General features: G+C 36.7%; 1 protein-coding gene across 2 annotated transcripts in view; it reads left to right on the plus strand.

Moving 5' to 3' along the window:
• The window catches only part of LOC107848249 (50S ribosomal protein L9, chloroplastic), a 10,679-nt gene extending 3,393 nt beyond the window's left edge, over nt 1-7,286 (plus strand). The window contains exons 2-7 of one of the 2 annotated variants that reach the window (XM_016692961.2): nt 2,813-2,940; nt 4,000-4,045; nt 4,192-4,289; nt 4,365-4,412; nt 5,916-6,103; nt 7,078-7,286. In XM_016692961.2, coding sequence (XP_016548447.1) covers nt 2,813-2,940; nt 4,000-4,045; nt 4,192-4,289; nt 4,365-4,412; nt 5,916-6,036 — 441 coding nt within the window. In that variant the 3' untranslated portion in view covers nt 6,037-6,103; nt 7,078-7,286. The remainder of the gene's footprint in view (nt 1-2,812; nt 2,941-3,999; nt 4,046-4,191; nt 4,290-4,364; nt 4,413-5,915; nt 6,104-7,077) is intronic. The other variant, XM_016692962.2, reaches the window with a different exon arrangement.
• The last annotated feature ends 7,150 nt before the right edge of the window (nt 7,287-14,436 follow it).

Below are 14,436 nucleotides of genomic sequence, written 5' to 3' on the forward strand. Positions count from 1 at the left end.
TTGAACTATCATGTGTGTGAGTTTCATATCTAGGTATCATGTGTGTGGGTTTCATACCTGAACTATCATGTGTGTGAGTTTCTTACCTGAACTGCCGCCGACTAGTTAGCAAAACACACCTGAATTATTAACTGTTTGAATTTCATACCTGAACTTTCATGTATGTAAGTTTCCTACCTGAACTACGACAGACTAATTAGCAAAACACACCTAAACTATTAATTGTTTGAGTTTCATACCTGAAGTTTTCTGCCTGTACTACCACCGACTAGTTAGCAAAACACACCTAAACAATTAATTGTTTGAGTTTCATACCTGAACTTTTATGTGTGTGAGTTCCTACCTGTACTACCACCGACGAGTTAGCAAAACACACCTAAAATATTAATTGTTTGAGTTTCATACATGAATTATCATTATCATGTGTGTGAGTTTCCTACCCGAACTACCACCGACTAGTTAGCAAAATACACTTAAACTATTAGTTGTTTGAGTTTCATACCTGAACATTTATGTGTGTGAGTTTTCTACCTGAACTACCACCGACTAATTAGCAAAACACACCAAAACTATTAATTGTTTGAGTTTCATACCTCAATTATCATGTGTGTGAGTTTACTACGTGAACTACCATCAACTAGTTAGCAAAACATACCTAAACTACTAATTGTTTGAGTTTCATGCCTGAACTTTCATGTGTGTGAGTTTTCTACCCGAAAACCACCGACTAGTTAGCAAAACACATCTAAACTATTAATCGTTTGAGTTTCATACCTGAATTTTCATGTGTGTGAGTTTCCTACCCGAACAACCGCCGACTAGTTAGCAAAACACACCTAAACTATTAATTGTTTGGATTTTATGCGTATCATGTGTGAATTTCCTACCCGAGCTGCCATCGACTAGTTAGCAGAACACACCTAAACTATTAATTGTTTGAGTTTCATACCTGAACTATCATGTGTGTGAGTTTCCTACCTGAACTAGTTTCCTACCTGAACTATCATGTGTGAGTTTCTTACCTGAACTATTAATTGTTTGAGTTTCATACCTGAACTATCATGTGTGTGAGTTTCATACCTGAACTATCATGTGTGTGAGTTTCCTTCCTGAACTATCATGTGTGAGTTTTCTACCTGAACTATTATGTGTGTGAGTTTCCTACCTGAACTATCATGTGTGAGTTTTCTACTTGAATTATCATGTGTGTGAGTTTCCTGCCTGAACTATTAATTGTTTGAGTTTTATACTTGCACTATCATGTGTGTGAGTTTTATAATTGTACTATCATGTGTGTGAGTTTCATATCTAGGTATCATGTGTGTGAGTTTCATATCTGAACTCTCATGTGTGTGAGTTTCTTTCCTGAACTGCCGCCGATTAGTTAGCAAAACACACCTAAATTATTAACTGTTTGAGTTTCATACCTAAACTTTCATGTATGTAAGCTTCGTACCTGAACTACCACAGATTATTTAGCAAAACACACTTAAATTATTAATTGTTTGAGTTTCATACCTGAAGTTTTCTGCCTGTACTACCGCCGACTAGTTATCAAAACACACCTAAAATATTAATTGTTTTGAGTTTCATACCTGAACTTTTATGTGTGTGAGTTCCTACCTGTGCTGCCATTGACTAGTTAGCAAAACACACCTAAACTATTAACTTGTTTGAGTTTCATACCTGAACTATCATGTGTGTGAGTTCCTACCTGAACTACCACTGACTAGTTAGCAAAACACACCTAAACTACTAAATTTTTGAGTTTCATACCTGAAATTTCTGGTAGGAAAAGTGGGTCATTAATAGTTTAAGTGTGTTTTGCTAACTAGTTGGTGATAGTTCAGGTAGGAAATGCACACTTGATAGTTTAGGTATGAAATACTTTAGGTGTGTGTTTGAACCATTAACTCTTAGCTAAATGGTTTTTCTTTTAACTTCTACGGGTCTATCGAAAATAGTCTCTCGATCTTTTAAGGTCTGCATACACGCTACTCTACCAAGACCTCACTTTTTTTAACAATAAGAAAACCAAGAAATTACGAAAGGTGAAGTCTTTCTTGGAAAGACATGTCATAATGGGGTTCAATTTATAGCTCAATGGGGTTTTAATTCGCATCAGAGGGTCAATTAGAAATAGCTTCTCTATGTCTTTGTTGTTGTTGTTAGTTGTTACTGCTTTTATTTCCGTATTCCCTTTTGCAAACTGCTTTGAGATGCATTACTTGAGCCGAGGGTCTATCGGAAACATCCTCTGTGTCTTTACGAGGTAGGGACAAGTTATGTGTACACTCTACCCTCCCCGACCCCCAATTATGGGATTGAATGGTGTATGTTGTTGAAAATGTTGATAGTAGGTTCAATTTATTACTATAGTGCTTTATTTCATTGTTGTTACTGCTTTCATTTCTGTATTCCTTTTTGCAAATTGCTTTGAGATACATTACTTGAGCCAGGGGTCTATTGGAAATGAAATGTTTCCCTCTTTCTATCTTTATGAAATAGTGGTAACGTCTGCGTACATTCTACCCTCTCTCTGGGTATGTTGTTGTTACTACTTTCATTTTTGTTTTCCCTTTTTCAAACTACTTTGAGATGCGCTACGTCAGCCAGAGGTTCTATCAAAAACATCCTCTCTATCTCTACGAGGTAGGGGTAAGGTTTGCGTATACTCTACCCTCCACAGACTCCACTTGTGGAATCACACTGGGGATGTTGATGTTGTAGTTTAATTATTATTGTCAAAATCTCATTTTTTTTGCCCATTTCTGGGTTGTAGCTAAGTGGGATTTTTTGTTTGATTGAGCAGATAATACTGACAGAGGATATAACACAGTTGGGTAAAAAGGGGGAACTTTTGGACGTTAGAGCTGGATTCTTTAGGAATTATCTGCTACCAACGGGGAAAGCTCAAATTGTGACAGCTGCACTTATCAAGTACAACTTGTTAATTCTCTATGGAGCTTAATTTTTACCATTTGCTTTCATTGCCTTTTAGATTCTTCTTTCATTAGCTACATTTTGTGTTTAGTTAAAAGTTTGCTAATATTGTATCATTATCATTATTCTTCTACTGTATTACTACTATTATTGTTCCTTTTACTTGGGTTGTCTTTAGTATTTTTGTTGCGAGTATCCTATCGTATTTTCACTATGTTTTTTACTCTTGTATTTGTCAAACATGTTTTTGAAAACTCCTTTCTTGAGCCGAGTGTAGGGTCTGTCGAAAACAACCTTTCTACCTCACACAAGGTAGGGGTACAATTGAGCCACTTCTGTAACAGCGGGGTAAGAATAAGACACTGCTTTAGCGGGCAAAGTTGTTCCATTTTGCATATCTAGGGGCAGTTTTGAACCTTCAGGAATCTTTGCTTCAACTAATTAGTATGCTACATACGCTTTGCTCATGAGTGGAATTATGTTATTACTATTGCTTGTGTTGTCTAATCAGTCATCTATGTTGATGGATTAGTGCGGAACGGAAATAACATAGTTATACAATATATTTACTCTATGGGGATCCTTTGAACTACTAGTAACTAGCTGATAAGTGAATGTACCCATGGATATACATAACGGTGAGCAGAAGCCGTACCAGAATGATGCCTAATCATTGTCGATATTCCTTGAGCAGAAATATGGTAACTTTGGCTTTAGAACTCATGGTTAGTACAAAAGCTCTACGTTTTTGCTCATTGATTGTGCCTATTATGTTTAATGATCATAAGTTTTAAGTAAGCTCACTTGTTTTAGCAAAATATAACATTGACTATTGATTTGTTTTTAATATCTGGTCCACGTTTGTATAAGTATGGATAATCAACTGGATATAAAGCTTTGGATTTCCTACTGCTTAGTGACGTTACTCTTTTTTCCTTACTACTTAGTGACTTGGCCTTTAGCTTTGGGGTGATTAATAGGCCTAACCAGCTGCTAACATTAATCGTGCAATAGTCCTGAAAAAGACATTACAAAATTGCATGCTTCTCTTCTCAGGGAAATGAAGATGGAAGAGGAGAGAATTGAAGCGGAGAAACAACGGGTAAGTAGATTTCTTATTAGTCGAATCTGTTGAAATTTGAAAAACTATAAATTTTTAATTTTCAAGTCACGACCGGATTTGACCTACAGAGAGTCAACAGTTCCATGACGAATGTGGTTTAGTTAAATGTTTAATCTTGAATCCAGGTGAAAGATGAGGCACAACAGCTTGCTCGAATTTTTGAAACTGTTGGAGCCTTCAAGGTGAAGCGTAAGGGTGGGAAAGGAAAGCAAATCTTTGGAAGGTCGGTGAAATACTAAATTTTGATGAGCATCTTGGTGTATATTTGGTCTACCTTTTGACGTCATGTTCATTGCAGTGTCACTGCTCAGGATCTCGTTGATATTATAAAAGCACAGATACAGAGGTACTATTCTCCAATCTTTTCTGCCATAGCATGTAGATAGATAGTAGTAGGCGAGCTAATCACTACTTTTAAGTTCATCGAAGACTGTTAACCAGTATATCGCCCTTCATATGGTTGATCCTGTTGTATGAATTTGCAGTAACTTGAGACCCGATGTTCTCTGAATCATCTGGTTTATAAAATCATCAATTGTCATGTGATATTTTTCACGAAGTTCTTATTTTCTTTTGTGATTCCTTCTGTGCAACCTAACATCTGGTGTTACGTACTCTTTAACATTAGTCGTCTAGGACAGTGGAATGTAAGTTTAATGACGTGAGGCGGGAGAATGAGGTAGTAGTGAGGCTAGAAGCACAGGAGGTAGGGAAGAGGGATAAGTTCAAGTATCTCGGGTCCGTGATCCAGAGTAACGGTGAGATTGACGAGGATGTCTCGCACCGTATTGGGGCGGGATGGATGAAGTGGAAACTCGCATCGGGGGTGCTGTGTGATAAGAAGGTGCCGCCCAAGCTTAAAGGCAAATTCTATAGGGTGGTAGTCCGTCCGGCCTTGCTGTATGGAGCGGAGTGTTGGCCAGTTAAGAACTCCCACATCCAAAAAATGAAGGTGGCAGAAATGCGGATGTTGCGCTGGATGTGTGGACTGACCCGAGGGGATAGAGTTCGGAATGAGACTATCCGGGAGAAGGTTGGTGTGACTTCAGTGGAGTGTAAGATGCGGGAAGCACGATTGAGATGGTTCGGACACGTGAAGAGGAGGGGCATGGATGCCCCGGTCCGTAGGTGTGAGAGGCTAGCGTTGGATGGTTTTACACGGGGTAGAGGTAGACCGAAGAAGTACTGGGGTGAGGTGATTAGGCGGGACATGGAACAGTTACAGCTCATCGAGGACATGACCCTAGATAGGAAGGTCTGGAAGATGCGAATTACGGCAGAGGATTAGGGCCAGTTCGGGTCGCTAGTGTAGGGAATTAATTGGTGGGGGTGTATTCCTGTTATGATTCTGTATTCAGTGTTTCGTGTTCCGTGTTCCATGTTTATTACGAATCTGGGTGCTTTCCTCTGCTTTATATTCCTGCAATCCTGCTTTACTCTGTTTTATATTCCCTATGGGTGCCGTATCTATGTTATGTCATCTGCTGCTGTGCTGTACTATGTGTTTGTGTGATATCTCGTGACTTGAGCCGGGGGTCTTTCGGAAACAGCCTTTCTACTTCATCAGAGGTAGAGGTATGGACTGCGTACATCTTACCCCCCCCAGACCCCACTAAGTGGGAATACACTGGGTTTGTTGTTGTTGTTGTTGTTGTTGTTGCTAGTGCAAAGACTGCTGTTTTTGAAACAATGTGATGTCAGTTTCTATGATCGCAAAGTGGCTTGCTGCTACCCGTTGAGAATCCATTCTCTACTTCTCTTTAAAAAGTCGTCATATAAAGTCTTAAAGGAAATCAGATGTGCTAAACGAGTTCCTACTTTACTGTATATTCACACAATCTACTTGTAGGGATGTGGACAAGAAAATTGTCACTTTGCCTGAGATTCGAGAAACCGGAGAATATATTGCTGAACTGAAGCTGCATCCAGAAGTTACAGCGCGAGTAAGGTTGACAGTGTACGCCAATTGAGCATAGGGGCTCCCTAGTGCAGTTGTTGTCAAGTATGGATTTTGCTGTATCGGCTCTCTTGGCCAAGGTACAATATTTGTTGATTCCGATGAATATTATTCAAGCAAAATGAATAGCTTTGGTGCTACATTAAATTTGAAGTTGCTCGGACTCTTCCAAAATGTCTTCGGGTGCGTGTCGGATCCTCCAAAAATAGTGTATTTTTGAAGGATCCGACACGGGTCCGGCAACATTGTTGGATTGTTGGAGAGTCTGAGCAACTTAAATTAAATCTATATTATTCAAACCTTACATTTTTGGAGAGTCTTCAGGGGTTGGCCTGGTGGTAATTGGCTTGAGCTTTGGGGTGTGCTGCCTTTCAAGGTCTCAAGTTCGATTCCCACTGGGTGCAAACAATTTCTGAGGGCCATCGGACCGGGTGAAAACCCTGAATTACCTGTGGTGCACTTGCGGGAAACTCCTTGCCGAGGGCCTGTGCACCCCTGGGATTAGTCGGGACTCGAAGAGTCTCGGATACCCGGTGCAAGTCAAAAAAAAAAAAAAAAAAACCCTTGCATTTACGGAACGCTAACCATGTGGCCGCTAAGTTTTAGGCCTTAGTTCACAAACTTAAGTTGCCGAAGTAATGACAAGTATAAAATATATGTAACGAAGAAGAATTTGTTTCACTTTTGATGGTAGAACTCCTAATGAACTCACTCACCCTATGTCTAAAGATAGAAAATGTTGGGGAGTCCCAGCTGCCGAGGTGGCATGGTGCATAAAAAAGGGCTGGCCCGTCAAAAGTCCGGTTCCTTCGCGAATGAAGTTCAGAATCAACAAGGGTGGTCTCCGGGGAAGGTGGTGTGCACTGTGCAGAGTCTTACTCCTACCTTGTGAAGGTAGAGAGGTTGTTTCCGATGGACCCTCGACTCAAATAACACATATCAAGTACAGTAGTGAAGAAACCATCTCGAAAATAATGGAGAAAAGAACAGTAGCAACAACAAATACCACGATAACTGCTGACGTTTAACTTTTTAATTCCGTTTTTCTTGTCAGGTAGGGAGGAGGATGCTATAAACAATGGAAAACATCAGATTCAGACTCCACATATGGACCCCAAGTTTGTAAATGAATTTTCTTCTTTTGAGATCATATTTATTCTGACCTGTTACATCAATCTTCTCATCCTAAGCCTGTTACTTCAAATATTCTGACTGCATACAAAACTTGTGCCTATCTTTTCAATTTATTTGTTTCCAAAGGTATTCTAAAGACTTATTTGCTTAAAATGCCAAATGAAAGGCAACTAGTGAGAGCCTAAGTTGCGCGGACCCTTCGCTTTCGATGCCACACCCGTGTCAGATTCTGCAAATATACACTACTTTTGGAGAATCCGACATGACGTTTTTGAAGAGTTCGAGCAACATAGGTGAGAGACATTACTTGCTCAGTTCAATTCCTCTTTGATGTGGTTAAGGCAAAAGATAGATATCAGAGAATAAATTCTAAAGTAAGACTGGACTGGTTAGGAAATGGTTATATCCAGTAAGATCATTGACATACTATGTTGTTCGGACTCTTCAAAAATGTCAACAGGTGCGAGTCTGATTCTTTAAAAGTGGTGCATTTTTGAAGGATCCGACATGGGTGCGACATCATTTTTGGAGAGTCCGAGTAACATAGTTCACCTAAGGGATACATAATCATCTTTAAGCACACACGGATCGAAGTATGAGTGTGTATGCAAAAAGGATTCAAAATGCATGATAAGGTCCGCACTCATTCTGAACTCACTGACTCTGGTTCTGATTTGCCCGTCTTTATGATAGCTGATTCTCCCTCGAGTCCCTCGTTAACGATTCCTATTTGTCCATACATGGTGCGGCTAACTCAACTTTAGTGCTAGAGAACTATGCATTTTACTTACACCTTAAGGTCAGTGGCGGACCCAGGATTTAAAAATAGTGGATGCTTAAAAAATGGAAAAAGTAAAAAATTACACAATGAGGTTCAAACCAAGAACCTCTTCTTTCTAATGAAGCACCTTAAGATCAACCTAAATACCAATGCACCCAATCAACTTTTTGTTATAGTGGGTGCTTTTATATTTTTTATATCTATTTTTTTATATTTTTTATGTAATTATACCTATTCCGCGTCGAGCTTAGTGGGTGCCGGATCACCTCAAAATTCTACATAGGTCCGCCCTTGCTTAAGGTGTAACTTAGTAGTCAATGAAGTGCGTTTAGAATCATGAGGTTTCATGTTTAAATCCCAACGGAGACACACCAGGCGATACTTGCACGAGGTATAACTTAGCGGTCAATGAAGTGTGTTTAGAACCCCGAGCTTTCATGTTTAAATCCCAACGGAGACAAACACCAGATGATACCTGCACAAGGTGTAACTTAGCGGTCAATGAAGTGTGTTTAGAATCATGAGGTTTCATGTTTTAATCCCAATGGAGACAAACACCAGGTGATAGGGGTGTGCATCGGTCGGTTCGGTTCGATTTTACATATTATCGATTTTTGATTTTTAAATATGCTAAATCAATAACCAAACCAATAAGATATTTTTTATCGGTTTTCGATTTATTGATTTTTAGTCCTTAACGGTTCGGTTTTCGGTTTAACCGATAATAAAATACTCATAAAATAAAAATAATAGTAACTAACATAAAAAAAAATTGAATCTTAGTTGCAAACAAAAATCCTACATAATATGTTTTAATTTACAAGAATTTTTAAGTTTGAACTAAATATTGTTTGGAGAAATTAAGAGTTTGTATAATTGAAATAATAGGTTTGTTAATATATATATATATTCTTATTGGATTATTGGTTTACCCAATAACTCAATAATTTTTTTTTTAAAACCATTAAAAAATCGTTAACCCAATAACAGTAAATCAATAACATTTTTATCGGTTGGTTCGGTTTTTGCACACCCCTATCAGGCGATACTTGCACCTTTAAGTGTAACTTAGTGGTCAATGAAGTGCGTTCAGAACCACGAGGTTTCATGTTTAAATTTCAACGGAGACAAACACTAGGCGATATCTTTCCATCTGTCTGTGTCTCGGTGAATAGGGTTATCTAATACCTGTGCTGATGGGAAGTAACAAATATCCCGTAGAATTAGTCGAGGTGATTGAAAAATGTTTTGACGTTATCCATATTGTCAAGTTGAAAGAGCTGAAAAGCTTTGATAGGATATATTTGTGTCATGTTTGCTCATGTTAATCCTTTAATCTTTTTGTGTTTGGTCATCATTTGGGACCCTAACACAGAAAATCAATTAAACTGAATATACAAAGACTAGGGAAATTATGCAATACTTAAAATAAATGCCAAAAATAAGAGAAGTATTTAACTATTTATGTCTGACCAACTGGATTAGCAAGATCACCTATTCTTATCTTCTTCTTCTTCTTGTTTTTTTTTTTTTTAAAGGAAAAAGGTTTGAAATATACCTAAATTTTGACGAAATTTGTTGTAAGACGCCTTGATTTTACAGGAGTTGTATGACCTCCCTCGACTATTTATTATTGTATTTTTTGTGGCATATATTTGCCTAGCTGAACCACTGTGTGAATACATGCACACTGAGCGTGTGAGGGTCTAAAGTGGTCCAGCTGGATAAATATATGCCACAGAAATACGATAATAAATAGTTGAGGGGGGAGGGGGGGTCACAGGACCCTGCAAAGTTGAAGCGCGTTACAACAAATTTCCGAAGTTTAGGTATATTTCTGGCTCTTTTCCCATTTTATAATCGTCGGACCAGCTTGTGCACACCCTGACTAATTCCACGGAATATCTGCCACCTCCCAACAATAACACCACCTAATTCTTATCTTAAATGATAGATTCACTGTTACCAAACGTTGCGGTGAGGTGACAAGTAGCCTTTCATAGTTAACCAGATGTCTCAAGTTTGAACTACGTAATTGAAGTCTTTCATCATTGATATTTTGATTAATTTTAGTTATATGTATATTGAAAATGTAAATAATTATACATATCATATTACATTGGTAATGCAATTTAATCGATTATTACACGTTATTGTTCAAATATTTGGTATGTTGAGATTTTTTTTTTTTAATTATAATGTCAAAAAAAGTGAATTTTAATGGAATCAGTACTCTTACTCTAATAAATCAATGGCAGGCAAATGGTATACTTTAGGATTATGTTAGGCCATTTAGACACATCAAATTGACAACTTATGAACCATGTTGTCCCGAGCACGATTAATTCAGATTCACGTTAAAAATTATTACATACAACTTCATTCTTAGGACTCTGAGGTTAAATTTGACGAGGTACTTACACATCTTATATAACAAAGATCGGAGGTAAAATTTTCACATTGATTTAGTTCGAATAACTTTCGTTTCAATTTTATATTTATTTTAAGAAATTCATGAACCAACCAGATGTCGAGTAATGAAGCATGCCACCTCAGCATCGTCTTTTATTTGTTGAGTTGTCTACATGATGTTCCCAATGAGCTCAATTTGCACAAACAAGCCATGGCAATTATGTCCCTTCATTGTCTTTTCTTATTGTTTATATGTACTCCCTCCGTCTCAAATTATGTATCGTTATTTTTTTTTTAATTCGTCCTAAAAAGTATGTCGTCTTTTTTTAATTGGTAAGTTTTTAAAGACACAATTATAATTTTACCCCCACTTAATTTTAAATACTATTACTCCTTTTTATTTATTTTTTCAATTAAAAATGATATTACTTGATTTTAAATACTATTACTCCTTTTTTTTAGAAGGGTAATTTTATAACTTTAACAAAGTTAATATTTATTTTTTAAATATCGTGTTCGATCAAATGACGACACATAATTTGGGACGAAGGAAATAGTAAATAATATTAGTTTTTGACATAATAAATAATATTAGTTTGTGACAAATTAAACTCTTGTTAGAGTTTGTGACCTGATTTACGTTGATCCGATACTGAAAAGTTTGCGGTGAGATTTATGTTTGTGATTTTTTATGGGGTCTGTGGTGGTAGTGTAAGGATTGGGTTTGGAGCCCACCACTGATTCCGTTGGGGGTGCGGCGGCAAAGGCCCTGCGGTATGGACCTGTATTTTTTTGGGATTAGGATTTATTTGTATGCAAGTGTTATATAAGTGCGTTTAGTGAGTCGTTTTGAACGTTCAGAAAATACATCATTTTCCTCATTATATTCTCCATCCATTGGAGTGAAATTCCTCTGCCTCGACCCGTGATTTTTTCCGTCAAGGATTTCCACGTAAAATCTATGTGTTCATCTTATTTTTTCTTTTGCTTGTGGTTTGCTTATTCTGTCCCGATCATAACCACTCTTAAAAAGAATTTCTTTTCTAATTTCTTCTATATAGATTCAGAAAATACCGGATCGCCACTTACACACAAAATATACAAAAAAAAAAAGAAAAAAAAGCATGACTTATAACTTCAGAATAAATTGTGAGATTATTTTATTTATATTAATCTATAATTTTTTATTTGTATTAGCTATCTGTAGATTATTTATACCATAATTGTGGTATTTCCTCTGTCTTATTTTTATGCAAAGATATTACTATTTCATACTCAAATAATTTTTTTTTATTTACGATTTTTTCAAATTATGTAAAAATATTTGGAATCATTAAGAATGCTTACTTGGAGTACTTTTTACGTAGTTTTCGAGTATATAATTTTATTTTAATTTTTCTGAAGACTCGATTATAAATTAATATTGAAAATTAAGCATTTTGATTCTCGAACTACGAACCTCTCTACATAAAAAGTAGGACAAACGGGTAATAATTTTGAAATTACTAATTCCAAAGTAAAATAACAAAATGATTTATTATTTAATCTTCGTATTATAATCTTATTATTATAATTTCGGAATAACTTGTGCACAACGAAACGATTATTAAGGTTTAGGTAACTGCAACATTCATGTCTTTCTCATTAATTAAGTTACATAACAAATAAGTGTATATACAATTAATACTTTAATTTAAAGTAAACGTATTAGACTTAATTAGTCTTCAATAATAGATAGTTAATTACGTGTTTGAACTGTAGTTAAGTTAATTAGTTGTAAAAAAGAAAAGCTTCATTGACTTTGGAATAATGTTTATTTTTTTTTAGACTGTGCAACATAATATTTTATATTCTTTCTTTCTTTTGTTAATGAAGTGGATGAAAATATAAAAGGGAAAAAGGTTTGAAATATATCTAAATTATGACGAAATTTTCGTAACACGTCTCAATTTTGTGGGGGTCCTATGATTCTTTTCGGCTATTTATTATCGTATTTTTGTGGAAGGAGAGCCTTGGAGTAACTGGTAAAATTGTTGCCATGTGACCAGGAGGTCACGGATTCAAGCCTTGGAAACAGCCTTTGGCAGAAATGCTAGGTAAGGCTGTGTACGATACACCCTTGTGGTGGGGTCCTTTTCCGGACACCGCACATAGTTGTAGCTTTAGTGTACCCTGCCTTTATCGTATTTTTGTGACATATATTTGTCCAGTTGGACCACTATGTAAATACACGCACACTGAGTGCGTAATGGTCTGAAGTGGTCCAGCAGCTGGACAAATATATGTCACAGAAATACGATAATAAATAATCGAGGGGTCATAAGATCCCGCAAGTTAAAGCATGTTACAATAAATTTCGCCAAAATTTAGACATATTTTTGATTCTTTTTCCCAATAAAAAATAGTATAAATATATCATGAATATATTTATCGAAACGAGAACTCGTTCAAAAATATTATACTAATTAATATATTTGAATTAATTTGTTTTATCAATAATGTTGGATTAGGAAGCTGATCCAAATACCTCTATTAAAAAAGGGTTTCTCAGTGCATTAAGTATTTCGCGTTTGCACCCTTGTGGTGTGGCTCACTGGTCGGGGGTTGAAAACCCACCAAAGCTATCTGGGATCGATTCTCAGGTAGGGCCTTTGAGTCGAGCCTGTCGCACCGGGCTTGCCTAGTGTGGTTAAAACCCCCTGATTTTACTTGTAGGCTGTGCACAAGGGGGTTTATCCAATGCGCACATCCGAAGGGTGTAGTGGCTGCGGATTTTCCTGAAATTTCCAAAAAAAAAAAAAGTATTTCGCGTTTACGTAGGGTTCGAAGAAGAATCACACATCAAAGAATGTGACGAAGACAACCTATGATGGGTCGGTACTAGGAATGACTCGTGATCGTGCATTCAATCAATTTCCCTTGAAAACGATGGTCAAGGTTTGTCGTAAATAAACAGATGAGTTCGATTCAAGCATCCAAACAAGAATACGGTTCAGATACCCCAAACAAGAAGCCACTTAGGATTTTTTTCTTTTTCTATCCCGAAGGACGGATCTCGTGACAATGCCTTCCTCTGCGGTCTCTATTCGTAGGAACAAAATCGTCCAAGTAATTGCGTCCATCACTAAAGACAGCCAAGAGTCACCTATTTAGTGGTTGCATCTACCGCTCACATCCGTAACCTATAAATCACACATAAGCAAACACCATTATTATAATAACAAATAATAATTCAATTGAATTAATACTAGCTACCTAAGAGAAGATTTAGGCAATTAATAGATTGACACAAAGTAGTCCCCCACTATATGTGCATATCTAAATAAATATATAATATAATCTAATCGTTTTTTTTGGTTTCCCATCCGGTGTCCGGTACCCGTATTGGAGCCCGACTAATCCAAATTCGCATTGGGTAGGGCCCCATTCTGGAGTAGCGCTCCCAACAGAGTTTTCTCCATGCCCAAGATCGAACCTTCGACCTCTGGTTAAGGGTGGAGCAGCCCCATCCGCTGCATCAATATAATCTTATCATATTTGTCTTTTCCACTATCTTCCACACACATATATACACACACCTTGTATTAATTTGGACATAACAAACTATATATATATTGCAACATATCCACATACTAAGATCACAAAAATTATCATCAAAACGTGCACATACAAACAAGTTAGAATTAGTGAACATAATTAAGTGACTACACCAACTCTCAAACCTAAAAAAAATTAATATAATTTTCATCAATAATTTTCGACGAAGGATATTTAACTGATCGTCCTGTATTTTATATGAGTGCCACCAAAAAGAAAAATCTTTGGGTACTTGAAAGAAATTTTTTCATGCTAAATACACTTCGTTGTGTACTTGTTTTGAGTCGATTTGACCAGATGATTATGACATGATAGCATACGTACTGTATATAGTGTATGTATATATGTAGGCATACCGAGGCGAAATCAGGATTTCAACCAAGGGGATTCAATATTCGAAGAAAACCTAGCTGAAGGGGGTACAATAAATACATAAAAATAATTTTAACTATAAATGATATATTTTTCCGTCGAACGGGGTTCGACCGA

The sequence above is a fragment of the Capsicum annuum genome, chromosome 11, assembly GCF_002878395.1.
Source record: "Capsicum annuum cultivar UCD-10X-F1 chromosome 11, UCD10Xv1.1, whole genome shotgun sequence".
NCBI classification, from domain to species: domain Eukaryota; kingdom Viridiplantae; phylum Streptophyta; class Magnoliopsida; order Solanales; family Solanaceae; genus Capsicum; species Capsicum annuum.